General features: G+C 35.4%; 2 protein-coding genes across 9 annotated transcripts in view; both read right to left on the reverse strand.

The window, feature by feature from the left end:
* Positions 1-314: 314 nt before the first annotated feature.
* Sclp (leucine rich repeat containing protein 20 sclp) lies at positions 315-7917 on the reverse strand. 2 transcript variants are annotated; one of them, XM_076132005.1, is made up of 4 exons: positions 2645-3045; positions 1882-2025; positions 1493-1660; positions 315-1309 (listed from the first exon to the last, which is right to left on the reverse strand). In XM_076132005.1, exons 1-4 carry the CDS (start codon positions 2706-2708, stop codon positions 1143-1145), a joined length of 543 nt encoding a protein of 180 aa, XP_075988120.1. In that variant the 5' UTR covers positions 2709-3045; the 3' UTR covers positions 315-1142. The 2 variants fall into 2 exon arrangements, with proteins under 2 accessions (XP_075988120.1, XP_075988111.1); XM_076131996.1 differs by lacking the exon at positions 2645-3045 and adding an exon at positions 7579-7917 and having other exon boundaries at positions 320-1309.
* A 3334-nt stretch (positions 7918-11251) lies between these two features.
* Pdzd8 (PDZ domain containing 8) overlaps positions 11252-15109 on the reverse strand; it is a 37375-nt gene continuing 33517 nt past the window's right edge. For 3 of the 7 annotated variants that reach the window (XM_076132028.1, XM_076132019.1, XM_076132038.1), the window contains exons 12-15: positions 14712-14834; positions 13009-13132; positions 11616-11805; positions 11252-11428 (exon numbers count right to left, since the gene is read on the reverse strand). In XM_076132028.1, coding sequence (XP_075988143.1) covers positions 11279-11428; positions 11616-11805; positions 13009-13132; positions 14712-14834 — 587 coding nt within the window. In that variant the 3' untranslated portion in view covers positions 11252-11278. Of the gene's footprint in view, positions 11429-11615; positions 11819-12498; positions 12677-13008; positions 13133-14292; positions 14384-14711; positions 14835-15109 lie in introns of those variants that run through there. The other 4 variants (XR_012960149.1, XR_012960150.1, XM_076132046.1 and 1 more) reach the window with 3 other exon arrangements.

The following is a 15109-nucleotide window of genomic DNA, read 5'->3' on the forward strand; positions in this document are numbered from 1 at the left end:
CTTTGACAAATCACGTTATTTTTTTGTTATAAATTTTGACAGTCTGTACCTGTACCTATCCATTAATATATTTAAGTAGGTTTTATTTTCTGTTCATTTATTTTTAATGCTTTCTCTTAATACCTACCTACTTTCGCAAAATTAAGGTAGGTATTAATAGTAGGTATCTGATATAAAAAATAATTTAATGACAAATAGATTATTTTGCCGGGAATCAAACCTTTAACTTAATAAAATTCATAATTTCATAGGCATATAATCACAGTAGATAGGTATAACTAGTCGTTATCTGTACAAAAATTAAAACTGCTTAAATTTTGCATTTCATAAATGCGTTTAATTTTATTTATCTATGACTGTATTCATACAAAACACATCACAAAGACTTGATTATTGTTTGATTATTGTTGTCAGTTTCATTTAAATACATAAATGAATACAATTTATCAGTCACTGAATCTTTGGATAAACATTTGTGTAAAAATATTATTATATACAAGCAACAAATTTAAGCGATTTCATTAGTACAAAAATATTTTACAGTACTTTGCAAATATAAATTTTGTGTGTACTTATCAATTACTTACAAAATAATTTCATTCCTGTTGGAATTTAAAAGCTTAACTAACGATGGACTAGTATTCAATACAATGAGATAAGTGAACATAATACTATCCAACCATCATATGTATCAAAAATATATTACGCTATTTAAAAATCGTTAATTTTATCTTTCAATATAAACCATCAAAGTTTCATAGACATTACAAACCAAATCACATTTAAACTATTAAGTACACTACTAAACTTTTGAGCAAGTCAAAAGATTTAAAAACATTTAATCTCTTACAAATCTCATTTGATGACATCATTTATAACTAAAAAATATACCATACACTATCAAATCATGTTGATATTGTCCTCTTTTCACAGAGAAGATCACAGTTAAGTTAGGACCAGTTGATTTGCACATTACACAATAACTAATAGCACCACCTTACTGCTATTAAGAACCACAAACTTATTTATTACAATGCTGGATTATGCAAGCTTAATATCTTTAATTTCTAAACAGTGGTTGAGCAGTCAACATCGCTTGAAATCCCTGGTCCTGAATGCACAAGTTCATAAGCATTGTACTCTTACATCATAAGAGCCTCTTCCCAGTCTTCCTGTTCTCTCTCGGACACCGTGACTGAAGGCCGTGAGAGTTGCTTCAGTTCGTCGTGTATCCGCGCAGGAATGGGGTTGTCACTGAGATCTACATATTCGAGGGCGCGCGACCTTGCGAGTCGGTCCACATCAATTTCTGTAAACAAAAGTACTCTTATATAATATGTATTTGCTACATTGTGCTTCAAGTGCTATAAGTAAACTTTCTAATAAAGTAAGACTTTGTATTCATAATTTGTTAGCTCAATTTATATGTGAACTTACAACAAACCATCAAATAAACATTCTACTCTAGAAAGCTTTTACACAAAGTACCTACCAATAATCTGATTGTGGTGTGCATGCAGTGTGTGCAGGCTGGGGCACTGGAAGGTGATGTGTGGCAGAGCAACAAATGAGTTGTGTGAGATGTCCAACCGCTCCAGGCAGGCGAGTGTGCACAGTTCATCAGGCAACCTTGCCATTTGGTTGTTGGACAGATTCAAATCTGAAATGATACAAGATATAATCTTAGATACATATCTTAGCTTTGAAGTTCAAGTTGTACAACAAACAAAATATTATTTCTCAATCTATTTTATTTAGATGATTGTATTCGAAAATTTTCCATTATAAAAAGTTCAAGGAAGTCTTTGTTAAGTTCTACATTAAATATTTCCTATGTAACAAATTAATAAATTATTTTTTGAAAATTTGAACAAGTCGTACCTGTAATTAAGCTAAACTTGACTGCAAACTTAGGAGGTATCTTTGTGATGACATTGCCACTGAGATCACAGCTTTTGAGCTCTGTGTGTCGCATCAAGTGGTACACAGCATCAGGTACTTGCATCAGTTGACATTCTGATAAATCTGTAAACAAAATAAATATTTGTTATAGATTTTTTTAAAAGAAGTGAGCGTTATTCTTAGCTAATTAAAAAACAATTTTACTAGTATATCAGCTAAATTCAATACTTAGTTACCAGACTACAATTTCTTTTTCATTATTGGCAGGCAGAATTCAAAGTTAATAAATTCTCATGAGACAGATTACAGACAGAAGGCAGTGGTCATGTATCATTTGACATGTCACTGAGTTCATCACATGCTTTAGTTTCAAAGCCAAGATTGGTTAGACACAGTGCCAAAGTTAGCATAGCTGGGTAACACCAGATAGTACATAATACTAGCAGTGATCCCTTCTTAATAGTTCATAGTTAAAAATAATTTTAAAGTAAGAATGTCATCTCTAAAAAAAGATATTGATATGTGAGTGACAGGTGAGGTGCTTTAAATAACATATATGAGAATTTAATATGAACACAGCCTACTTAAGTAACTCTATTATAAAGCAATTGATCCCATAAATCATCTAAGCATTTTAGGCCACATTGCAACAAGTTTATTAGAGCAAATCAATTACGTCACTACTTAATAGCGTTAAGCGCTAGTTTTAATTATACCAGTGTTCAATAGCCGGAACTCATACCTAATACTTGTGTTTTTTGAGCGTCTTCGCATTTTAACACAACTCGGGTCACGGCTAAAGCCATCGTGGAATTATACACACTATTCTTGAGTTAACTATCACCGTTGACTGCAACTAACTAGGAACGGGAACACGAACACGGGCGCGTGCTCTGAGAGTTATTTATAAACCTTTAACTCTTTCACTCTTCATACGTAGAACTTTCAAGTAGCAGGCAAATTAATTTCGTATCTTTATTGTCGTATCGTAAATGTAATGTCGCGGATTCTTTTTTGAAATGTAATGCTACAAAATCAACTGACAGTCTATTGGTAGTTAAACACTATTACATTTAGTTTATAATACACAGTATTATTTTCGTTTCAATCTTTATAATAGACGAACAAAGTTGCAGATTCTGTTTTGACGTAAAGTAGCGAAATATTGACATTGACACTTCACAGTCAGCTGGTTGTCAACGACGTTTTGTTAGCTAATATTCTCTGTACTCTTATTGACATACTTTTATAATAATTAATTAATTTATATGTTACACTAAACATAAATTATTTCTACTTTTTAAGATCCAGTAAAAATATAAATCATATGAATGTTTTCTGTTTTCTCAATTTGCTTTTAAAGTGCCCCGTTCATTTACTTTTACTTGACACTTTTCTTGGATCACTTGTAGTTTTTGTTATAAACGAATCATAACGTCCATTTTTGATAGGAAAAGGCTTGAGAAGCCTATCTATCATTCCCATCTAAAGCTTATAAAAATAAAACTAGGCAGGCATTGTTGAACCGCGAATGAATCACGCGTTCTACAAGGAAGTGTATTGAACGAGCAGTGACCTCTCTACCAGTCCGTAAGTCTGTATATGGAATAAATGGTTTAGCTGAGGCCAACATGTGTTCAAATGGCGGCTTCAAGTTTGTAAATCATTACGCACGAGCATGTGAGATGTTCTAAATCGATCGCTGCGATCCTTTGAATGTGCGCCTGCGCCGACATATAGCGCGGAATTGTTACGCATGTGTGTGCATGTCTTCCGCATTTACGCATACTTTGTACTTAGATTTCCGGGATCCGTTATAGATAGATAGGTGACATACACATGATTTTATAAGAATTTCAAGAACCAATCTCTACAGTATTATTTAAGGTCCTTTGGTACGTAAGTATGTACTTTTGTTATGACTGTGGAAAGAAAGTGTTGAGTGACGTCTTGGGTTCGATTTCAGATTCTTCCAGGTAGAACACGTTTCAGAAACATTTACTAGCGTTTAAAAATAAAACTAATAGCTTAGGTATACCTATCAAAATCAACTTAAATTGAAGTGTTCCATCAGCACTCCAGCAGTCAAATTGGACGAATGTGTAGGATTTCGTAAGTAGGTGTCCTTCAGAGAAACTAAAAAGACAGTGGTTGTTAAGTGATAAATAGATACATGAACGTCATTGTAAGTTAAAATAAGCGGTTATTAGTACTAGAATTATTGACACGCAAAAGTGAATGAAAATCCGCGTTCTTGTTCGGGACGTTCGCACACGTACACGCCTTACTGCGCAAAAGATTTCACTTCTCCAAAATAACCGACTAATATTAGGTATTGCGACTTTGTACGGAAGCCAGTGAAGTTTTTTTTTATTTCCATCAACACGTTAAGCTTTTATTTTTTAGGTATTAATGAAATATTGATTATTTCAAATATTTCTAATACAGAACTTATGCTTATACGTACCTATTACTTAGACCGGTATCTACCTATTCAGGTATCAGGTTCAGGTACCAACTACGCTAAGTTTCTTTGATTTGTATAGGACTATGGAACTGCGAATAATTTCGATTAAGTATGACAAAAAGAACTGTATCAAGAAAGTACAGGATTTTATTCAGTCATTACTTACTCATAATTGTTACAACATTAATGTTATGCAACAAATTGTAATATTCGTCATCAGACTTTTTTACTCAGAATACTATTCGGTTGCAAAAAGCGATTGTGTATCACAAGGAATTAATTATCCACATGAAATTAATCCGCGTAACAAAGGCCAGTAATACTGTTCCAGGTCGGGCTGGCCTCGGTTAGTTTCACAATTTTTACACGATATCTTCGTTTACGAAAGCCGAATGCAACAGAACACTCATTTGAGCTACCTAGCTTTGAGTTACGCAAAGGCATATTTCGCGTAATTATTCATTCGAGATACCGCGTGGCATTCGCTACGCTATATAATACGTAATAAGGTTGTTTATTGTGAGAGTCGTGATGAATGGCTTGTTAATGTACAGAAGGTGGCTTGCGGTTCCCTGATGATGTCCTCGAATGAAGATAAGCGTAAAAATGTAACGTAACAGTTTGACAAAAAGTAGCGACAGTTGGAAAGCTGTTACGTGACACTCGATGGTGTGATTTGTGGGGGAAAGGTGATTAGAGTAACCATTATCGCTTTCCCGTAGATTACTAGGTGTAAAGTGCCTACTAGTTGCTAATGTAAGGCCTATAAGAAGTGTCACAATATCATTTCTTGCTATTGATTATTTCCAGCTTGATATACTTATCTAACGAGAAAGTTACATCCTCCATGACTCACGAGCTGAGAGATACATATTTTGCCCAATGAACAACTTGGTTGGAAATATCGTTTCATAACTTGTTCGGTGGGCACGAGTTTTAAGCGTATTTATATGGAAAACCTACAGTTTATACCTAACTGTAGGTTTTCCAAAGAACAAAAATTTTCGCATTTGTACATAGGTTCCTAATATTTGTATAACTTACATTAATTTAGCTCTTAACCTTGGTTGTGAACTCAATATTTTACGAGAATATTTACTTAACCACGATTGACAACAAAATGTATGGATAGTTTATTCTAATGAGGTATCTAGTAGTAATTTATACGATTTGTAACTGATGATGTGATAACACGTAATATTCTTTTGCAACTAAAGTACTTAATTTGCATGATTAGTCTGCCTATATGCTGTAATATTAGGTAATGTTTGTAACACATTAGTATCTGTAGTACAAGATTAAAAACCTGCTGAACTTTGATCTAAATAACTGAGTATTTCACACCCAGAAACGAACTTCTAAACGATTAACGTACGGTGATGAAAACTCAATCTTGATAAGATCTTATCGTATTCTATGAGTTACATTCACAGCTTGTGAATAATTTTCGTCAGACTAGGAAACTAGGTATCATTGTTCAAAGACATACACGCTTTTAAAAATGCTGTTAATAATACATGCACTGATCTAGAGATTAAAGGAGACATAACATCATAAGTAATTAAATAGATTTACAACTGTACATTGCACCAAAACCACGCCTTGATGACTTTATTGACTAAGGGCTGATTTCACAACTTCTGAATAAGTATCACACAGCTTAACCGGGGAAATTTTGACATTTGTTTTCATACATTTATGTCACTTTATCTGTATAGTAAGTTTAAGTATACCTATTACATTATACTTTAAAATGAACCACTCGACAAATTTTCCGTCAATACATCGTAAGCTAATATAATAGCTGACTCTCGTGTTAGCCAACAACTGATTATTATGACACAATCTAAAAATACAAATTCATTCATTGAACTTTAGCGTAGTTTTAATATGCTGTTAAACTTTGCGTGGCCTTGCGCTTTAGAGGTCACGATTTATTCAAAGAGGTTTAAATATATGATTTAAAAAGTATTATATAGAGGTTAAGCGATTATTTTAATATTATTAAACTTTATCCGACACAAAACTTATTTTAATGAGCTTATTGTGAGAAATTCTTTGTTATGAGCGGAACTTCTTCTTTTAGGCTAGAGACAAAGTTACTTGTCTTGATATTAGTTTCCAATTGACTACCTTTTTAACTGGAATCAAATTAAACCATTAGGTTTGCAAGGGTGGTTGACTCAAGGCCCAACCCCTTTCTCGTTCGGAAAGAGACCCTTGCCCAGCAGTGCGATAAATAAATAAGGTTTATTACCTTTGTGATTAAGAATAGAACTTGTAGGTATCCTATTTATATCTATGCTAAAATCATCTTCAATAAGTACGCGTCTAGATTACACATGATATCTGAAGATAACACCAACAACAAAGCAGCATTGTTTATTGTTTGATAATAACTATTAATTACGACGGAAATCAGTTTCACCTACTTTAACGAAGTAATTCAGGAACTAGTATTTACTAATTAGTAATTAGGTAGCTTCATACTGCTATTATTATATTTAATAACAAAGATTATTATCTTTAAATAATTATACAGTAAGTTTTTTATTAATGTTCGATAGTACTACTGCCATCTGTGTTAATTGGTTGCATCAATTTAAAATGTAGAGTTGTAGTAGAGTCTAATCACATAATTAATGTCTGATTGGTCAAATATTTTTTAAAGCCAGTAGGTCACGGTCGATTATTAATTGGTTCGTTAACGAATTTTCACACTATTATGTATACGTAACCATTGAGTATATTTAATGTTTGTAAACATTAAGCAAAAGAGAGATCGCGCTTAGAGCCGCTTTACTATTCTCTAAATGAGCCTTGGCCGTGCTATAAAAAGGCTTTTGCTCTATTTCTTTAAAGTAAAGTACTTTATCGTACAAATTGATAAGATAAAACTATTATTTACATATCAATAACAAGATTAACAACACATTATAAATATAGTTACGCCAATCGAGGTTTTGAAACTAGTACAACTTCTTTGTTTTGTTTAAGACAAAATTAAATGTCTGCACGTTTAAATTGCGGATGTATTAACATATTTATGCAGTATAACGGGTTTAAAATGAGCTATGGACATGATACTATTAGTTACGACGCATTATATTGCAATATGTTTTATTTATGTTATTATTTTTTTCTGTCGCATTAAGCTGGTTGGTAGTGATCAAGATAAGAAAAGGTTGTTAGTATCGCTATCTACGCACCTAATTGACTATTTTCCTGAGCATCTTCGCACCGGCCCACCACTCTGATGATGGCGCGTCCGGCCAGCCTGGCGCAGATCATCATCGCCGGTGCCCGAGCATCGTGCTCCTCCGCCTCAGAGGGCAACCTCGCACCGCCATCGTATTCCGTAGGAGGCCTCATCACTGCACTTGTATGTCAACAGTCACTGCACAATCCCTTAATTATTTTATGTCACTTTTATAGTCACGTCAATGATTGTCTTTCACAAATCGAAAGAATCGCGTATCATCTACCACCGCAGCGAAACGCGATGCGCCTGGGTCCACGGTAGCACTCTGGTAAAATTCGAGCGCCGCGTTCGCAGCTTGCCTTTATATCGTTGCCAAAACAAAGAAGCGTGGTGCGGGAGAGAGAAAGCAACAACAACAAATGTCCGTCCCGCTCGCACAGTCTGCTGCGCAGTTGACGCAAGTTGGCCTCTGGCGGAAGCGTGTAGAGGAAAATATATGGGAGATCGAGTACCGTCACGGGTCCTGTCACAAAGGAATCGCTGTTTTCCGCTTGGATAAACAATCCTTCGAACTCATTTATACTAAGCTGCATTGTCACGTCTTCAAAGAGCGCATTGTGATTACTGTAGAGCCGTTATCAGATCCCATTGTTTGGGAGTAATCGGCGTTTGAATACATGTTGTTGATCAGCTCAATGTGAAAGGCTGGGCTGGCGGTCGAACATGATTTTCCAGCCTAATTCACAACGTGCCATCACTGGTATATGTTGCAATTTATTGCGGACGCATTCGATGCGCAAACTTGATTACGATGAAATAAAAACGGTTTTATTTCGAGTCATGAACATGTTATTCAGTTCATTTCCTAGAATTGCATGATTCAAAAGTAAAACCGTCGATGGACATAAATTCAACTACCGCGTTTATTGTAAATAACAACATGGTACGTCTCAATCAATTTCATAACGGCCTTGGTTTTTCTAACGTCATAAGTCGTGATTGAAGAAATCTGCAAGAAAGTGTTCTTTCTTAGCTAATTAGTAACGCTTTGTTCAAGGTATCGTTAAGTGATTACAAATATTAAGGGTTCAATGGCAAGAAATTTCATCTTACAATAGAAAAAATGGGCCAACCAGTGGGGTGCATTATAGAAGAGCTCTTTAAATTTTATATCACGATCAGGGTTCGATGCCTCTTAGTTATCTACAAGTAAGTTTTACAATATGAAGACTTAGATAAATAAGCATTGGATGTGCGTGCAGATAATTGCGTCAATTAAAAATTGACGTCTATATGTCGTCCGTTCAACGCACTACCTTGATGTTTCAGCCAAAGAGAGTCGTAGATTTTCGCCAGTTTCAACCTTGAACGTGTGCCAGAAACTATATTCCCGACCGCTTTGCTCCGTTTAATATTTGCACTAAACTATATTTTAAGAAAATAAACAAGGAACTCTGAAACTCGCCGAATGACGAGCACGTGTGTATGGGAAAATGTAAACGGTAGGAAAATCGACCACTTAGTTCGGGAAAGTGAAAATTGTAATTGGTTTGCATATTGCAGCGTCTCCTTGAAATAAATTAAGAATGCATGTTTAATGAGTTACTTTTTTACATAAAAGAAACCAAAAGTCAAAGATACAATGAGAATAATTACTTTCATTCATTTATATTTTCGTTATTAATAAGTACAACAGTAAATAATTCGGTCTACTCAGGTACGAATAATACTAAATCTGTTAATGCTGTTCAGGAAGGTTTCATAAAAATCTTCGAGGTGCATCAACTCCTGAAAAATGTATGATACAATAATAAATCTTTTCTTTGTTTCATGAAGCTTTATTTATATTTTGGGTCAATGCCGTTTTTTGAGATTTACCACTTTTTTGGATCGATTTCAAGAAATTACCCTATTTCGTTTTTTTTAAAGATTTTAAGTCCGTCAACTACGAAATATCAGTAAATTTTATGGCGACCTCGTGTCTGCATCTTCCATTTTCTCCCAGTTTTTAACACATCAACGTTTTTTTATTAAGACATACGTTGCCCAACTGTAGCGTAAACACGGAAAATTTCTTGTTTATAAACTTTTAGAGACGTTCTTAGAAATCGTTGGACAATTTGGTGAGTGGTGAAAAAGCTGTTAATTGCGTCATATTTCTGATTCAGACTGAACAAAGCTTTTCATTTGGGAAAAACGTCGCATTGGTTATTTCACTTTTAAAATAAAACTCATGACGAGTAGCAAATCGTTATATTTACGTATTTTCACACATTTATGTATGGCTATACTAATTATTATCTGCAAATTTTCTACCGAAAATCAAATGCAATTTAATTTATCTCTCATGTGCGAGACAAATTGCATCAAACCAAAACGCGGTCTGTTTTCGTTTACCCACATCCGCGGTCATTGACATTATCTAATGGAAAACGCCATCATCATCAACAAGCTTGATCATACGCAATTTGTGCAATTCACTCGCATATGTGAATTAGCTTTCAACACTGCCACTACATCGATTTACATCGGTAATCATTGGTTTATCTAGATCACCAGCGCACGCGTCGATGACGCACCAAATTTTCCGCCGCGCACCGACCGCTGACATTTCGCAGAAGTTTTTTACTCGGCGAAAGTTGAGGTCGATCCTTTGTGCTATTTCAGGAAAATCTGGACAGGAGCCAGTTCCCTGTTTGGGAGAACGTTCGACGTAGTTACAACGCATTATGGTTCTTTGATCCCTTTGTCCTTACAAGCGAGAATCATCCTTGTTCTTGCTGACTTAAGACTTGAATTATGGGAGGAGGTTGAACATTGTTGCTCATTTTGATATGCGTCCGCTAATTTTCTTTGTTTATAGCTATAAAATCTAGATGGGAATATTGCCACTCGACTGCCCAGTATAATTTTTTAAGGATTTATTTTTGTTATGTACTGAATGATTATACTTGAACAGGCACGGTTTGCGATGTTTGCTTTAGCATCAATGTCATGATGCATGGGAACTTTACAGATTAATACTGTTTGTTAAGCATTGTTAATGGCTATTGCAGTTAAAGTGGGTATGCATTGATGAGCAATCGCATTAACCCGAGCTAAGTGACCATGACCAAGTGGTGATCAATTTAAACAATGTTCTTTCTTACTAACTTTTGAAAGGTAGCTTTTGTAATTTCACATTTATTACAAGAATCTATAAATAACGACCCTATTCTGGCTATTCCGGTGACTGCAAAAACCGCCAGCAGTGCTTGTTTACGATATAATTCGACTGCAACAATCAAAAGTGCTCATCGTTGATTGCTATTAATCGTCAGTACAGGTGAAAACAGGAACACAAACGACATCTCACTTTGAAGCACGCATCGATATAATCGCAAATCAAATTCACGCATTGCACAACAAAAAACTGTTTGTAGCGTGTGTGATGCGTAGAAAACGTGTTTACGAAGGATAACCCTCGTTACGTTGTCCGAAATAGATACGAGCGTTTTACTAGTTTAATTGGCGTTTGTTTATCAACTACGTGACGGATTTCAAGGTCAGAACGGAGTGTTACGGTTAATTTTTTACTCTATGTAAATAACAGATGACAGTAAACAACAGTGAGACGCAATTTTATTTCTATTGAATGTATGAGATAGATGGGTAATTCAGGAGTGGTTAAAAAAAGGCAGTTGACAATGAACAATAGTTTAATATGCTCAAGTGGGTGCGGGTTCGGCGCGTTGCTGCGCGAGTTGCGCGGCCGCGCAGCAGTGCAGCATGAGCGCGGTGAGCGCGCACGCACGCCCCTCGCCACCGCCGTCGGTGCTCGCGTCTACCGCTGATAGGTCCTCGCGAACTGCCAATAACTATAACAAGAGGAAAATACATTGAACCACATGCGTTTGATCCTTCTCCGAAATTTCCTCAATTTAAAACTGATCTCCTTAAATGATGATTAGATCAAAGATTCTTAACGCATTTGTTACTTAGTTCTTAGACTTTACTGAACAACAATAAAAAAAAGTTTAAAAGTTAGGAAGTTTTCTTTCTAACCATCTCATGTATCTGCTGTGCAGTCAGCTTGGCTGCCAGCTCAGGCGCGGAGTCCCGTGCGGCCGCGAGCAGCGCGTCCGGCGGCATGCCGCTGCTGAGCACTGGAGCCAGCATAGAGCTCACGCCGCCCTTGGCCAGCCACGTCACGCCGCACGCGCCGAACGGGTTGCACGCCTCCAGCGACTGCTTCCTTTACGTCACAGCTGCTCGTCAACAAAGTGTACCGGCTCTTTCTTTCTTACCACAATTGTTCGTGACAGAGAAGGATAGCGATGTCAAGTGTGGAAGAATGAGCCAGCTATGTATGTTCTACAGGAGTAGTATGTTATGCGTGAAAGTCGTAGGTATTACAAGAACTTTAATTTGAACCTATCAGTTAGTCAATACATACAAAGGTATGTTCTTATTTTCCATATAAGTATAAAATACATATTTCAACTGCCGGCATAGTAATTTCCCATATCAAAACCGTTACATCGACATAACTGAGATTACTGTACTAGGACATTAGATAGGATTCCCATATCTGTCCACACAGCCTCTGCCAAGGTTTTTATTATCATAACATTTATCTTTTGTAATAAGGCTTTACATTCCACTGACAGCTTGTTTCTTATGGCAGAAACATTTTACAACGAACAATGTTCGAAGAACTCACATTATGGATTTTAAAATGCTTATCATTAGTAATAAAGGGCATCAAGGAAACATCGATTATATAAAAATATGGGGAAAGTAAATAAACATAAACATCGACAGATATATAAAAAAGGATCAGGTATCAACGAGGGAAGATCAAGAAGAGAAGAAACAGCGAGACTACATACTGGATGAGGCCAGGACAATGCAAGCATTATACTGGCATAAGAAAGAACACACAATATTTCTATTAAAAGTTTATTAACATAAATATTTCTGAATGAAAATACACGATTACGAAATTACGACTGACTAGTCTTGATCATTTTATGTAGCAATGAATATTACGTAGGTATATAAAGATTAATAGACTAACATCAATAGAAATTAGACACTCTTTAAATACCTTGAACGATGTTCACCTTCGAATGGAGACGGTTAAATGCGGACAAATGACATTCATCAGTAAATGACAAAGACAACTGGGAGATCCCGGGATTTACACCAAACAGTTCCCGAATAAATTTAAATAATATTTTTAACATCCTTACTAAAGACTTCTAAGCATCTTTATCCTTAAGGAGATCATCATAGATAACAGTTATACACGTTAACCACGGCACGGTACTTAATCCCGTTTTTTCTATATAGAATGTTACTAAACAGGTTTTCTAAAAGATCCATTAAAAGTGATGCAATATACTTTAACATTACGAGTCAAAGGTACAACAAAGGAGAATTCCATAAAACAAACCTGGGTGTGTGACTGGGCGAGGGTGGCAGGGATCTTGAAGAGGCGTTGGTTTTGGGCGCTGAGAGGGAATGTGCGGAGCCGGCGCGACGAAGACCAGCCACCAGCGCGCTCATAGCTCCACCTCCTGAACAACACCCAATCAATTCTTATTCCCATTTCAAAGTACTGCATCAACTGGATTGGATAACGGCTAAGGAATGGACTCACAAAGGAAACTATAGGAACAAGGCAGAATTGGAGTGCTGGGTGAAGGTTGTTGGCACATTCACATTAGATGGTCGATCGATTGTGTCGTAACATTTTTATTGGACTACTAAAATGACATTGAATTGTATCTCGGATAAATCATATTTATTCATAGCATGTTTTACTCAATAACGTAGACACTAATTAGCTTACGTTACAGCAACGTAATAAAAATGAATGCAGAAATTATAATAAAAATTAATGAGTTATTTCGCGTTGTTTTGGAAACCATTTGGCTATTGCTATTGCCTACACTAGATAGCTTATATGCAATCCTTGGTAACAATCTTAACCAGAGCGTTAAAGGACAAGTGAAAAAGTTGCTTCATTCACAAGGAACTGAGCACATTTAACTAGTTTAGTAATTAGGGAAACATTTGAATCAGTGTCAATGGAACAAATTGGTAAATTTTTGTACAAGCGTTTATTGTATCGCCTTCGACTTGGCTTTTTTATAGGCAGTGGTTGAACTATGACCAAGAGGCAGCTAATGTACGGCAGAAGAAGCGTGGTCGTCCAAATGCTTTGGACGACTGATCCAGTCGAGTTTGTACTTAGATGATATTATTACAGGACTGAACAACGTGGCATAAGCACTAGGCCTTATCTCAGCAATGTGTACCTAATTTAGGCTGTGGGTGGTGATGGTATAATGCATCAAATACTTTATTTTTAGTCTGCTTCGCATGTTATTACAGTCATTCCTCTATAGATTGCATTCATCTTGTTTATATACAAATAGACTTAGTAGAGTCGAATATTATCGTATTTTTAAAATTTCGAATTTTAATAGTTCTATATGTAATTAAATACTTATTAAGTTAGTGCTTTGTTTTTTAATTCATAATTTTTAGATTAAAGAAATATTTAATTTAGAAGCTAGTTTTTCGCTCACATGTACTGGGATATTTAGTTCACATCTTTTGGGGCTGGGATTCTTAGAGGAACGACAATCCACATGTAAGGAAGACATTTTGAATAAAACTAAGGTGTTTGGACGTTCTCACAGACTATACGTGTAAAATATATATAAAAAACCTGTATATGTCTATGTAGATATGTGTCGGGTGAATCCGGAGGTACTAATATAGCGAAAAGTTCTCCGTTCGTCAGCATTCGAATAACTCGTCTGTGCACAAACAAAAATAAACTTATTTATAAATAAAATATTTTTGCGGCAAATAACAGTGTTTATGATTAAACTGTGGTAGAGCTTATGTGTTATTTTTTTATTTGAATATTTTCTTATCTTTATCTTGCATAACTTAATTCATATTTTATTTAAAATTGTGTTCTATTTATGTAAATATTTTTTAAGTAACACGTAATTGGCAACATGCCCATGGAAGATTCTTTGTTTTAATTTTATTTTTTATGATTTTGCAATATTGCCAGTTGTAAAATAAAATAAATATTGTATTAGTTGATTAAACATTATATTTTGTTGGTAAACTTACCCTCTTCGTGGACATCGAGGGAGTCTTTCCTCTCGGGTTCATCATCGGTGTCAGGGTCGGCGATGGAGTCGGCTTCCGTCATGATCAGCTCGGGGGGCGGACAGTTCAATGTGCTTGATGGATCTACGGCAAATGGAAATAAATATAATCAAATGTTGGATGTCAAAAGATGTTTTCTTCTGATTAATATGAGTTTAATATATCTATTCGTCTCCAATCTTAAGAATTTGTGAAAACAATATTTATAATTTATGCGTTAAAAACGTTTTTCTAATCTCGACTTTTAATCTGATTCAAAGATATAAAATTATAACGTCTGTGTAAATCAATTAGTTACTGATTTTCAAATTTATGATCGTAATAAAACTTGTTTAATTAGCTGGTACATGGCTACAACG

This window comes from Anticarsia gemmatalis, chromosome 2 (genome assembly GCF_050436995.1).
Source record: "Anticarsia gemmatalis isolate Benzon Research Colony breed Stoneville strain chromosome 2, ilAntGemm2 primary, whole genome shotgun sequence".
Lineage (NCBI taxonomy): Eukaryota > Metazoa > Arthropoda > Insecta > Lepidoptera > Erebidae > Anticarsia > Anticarsia gemmatalis.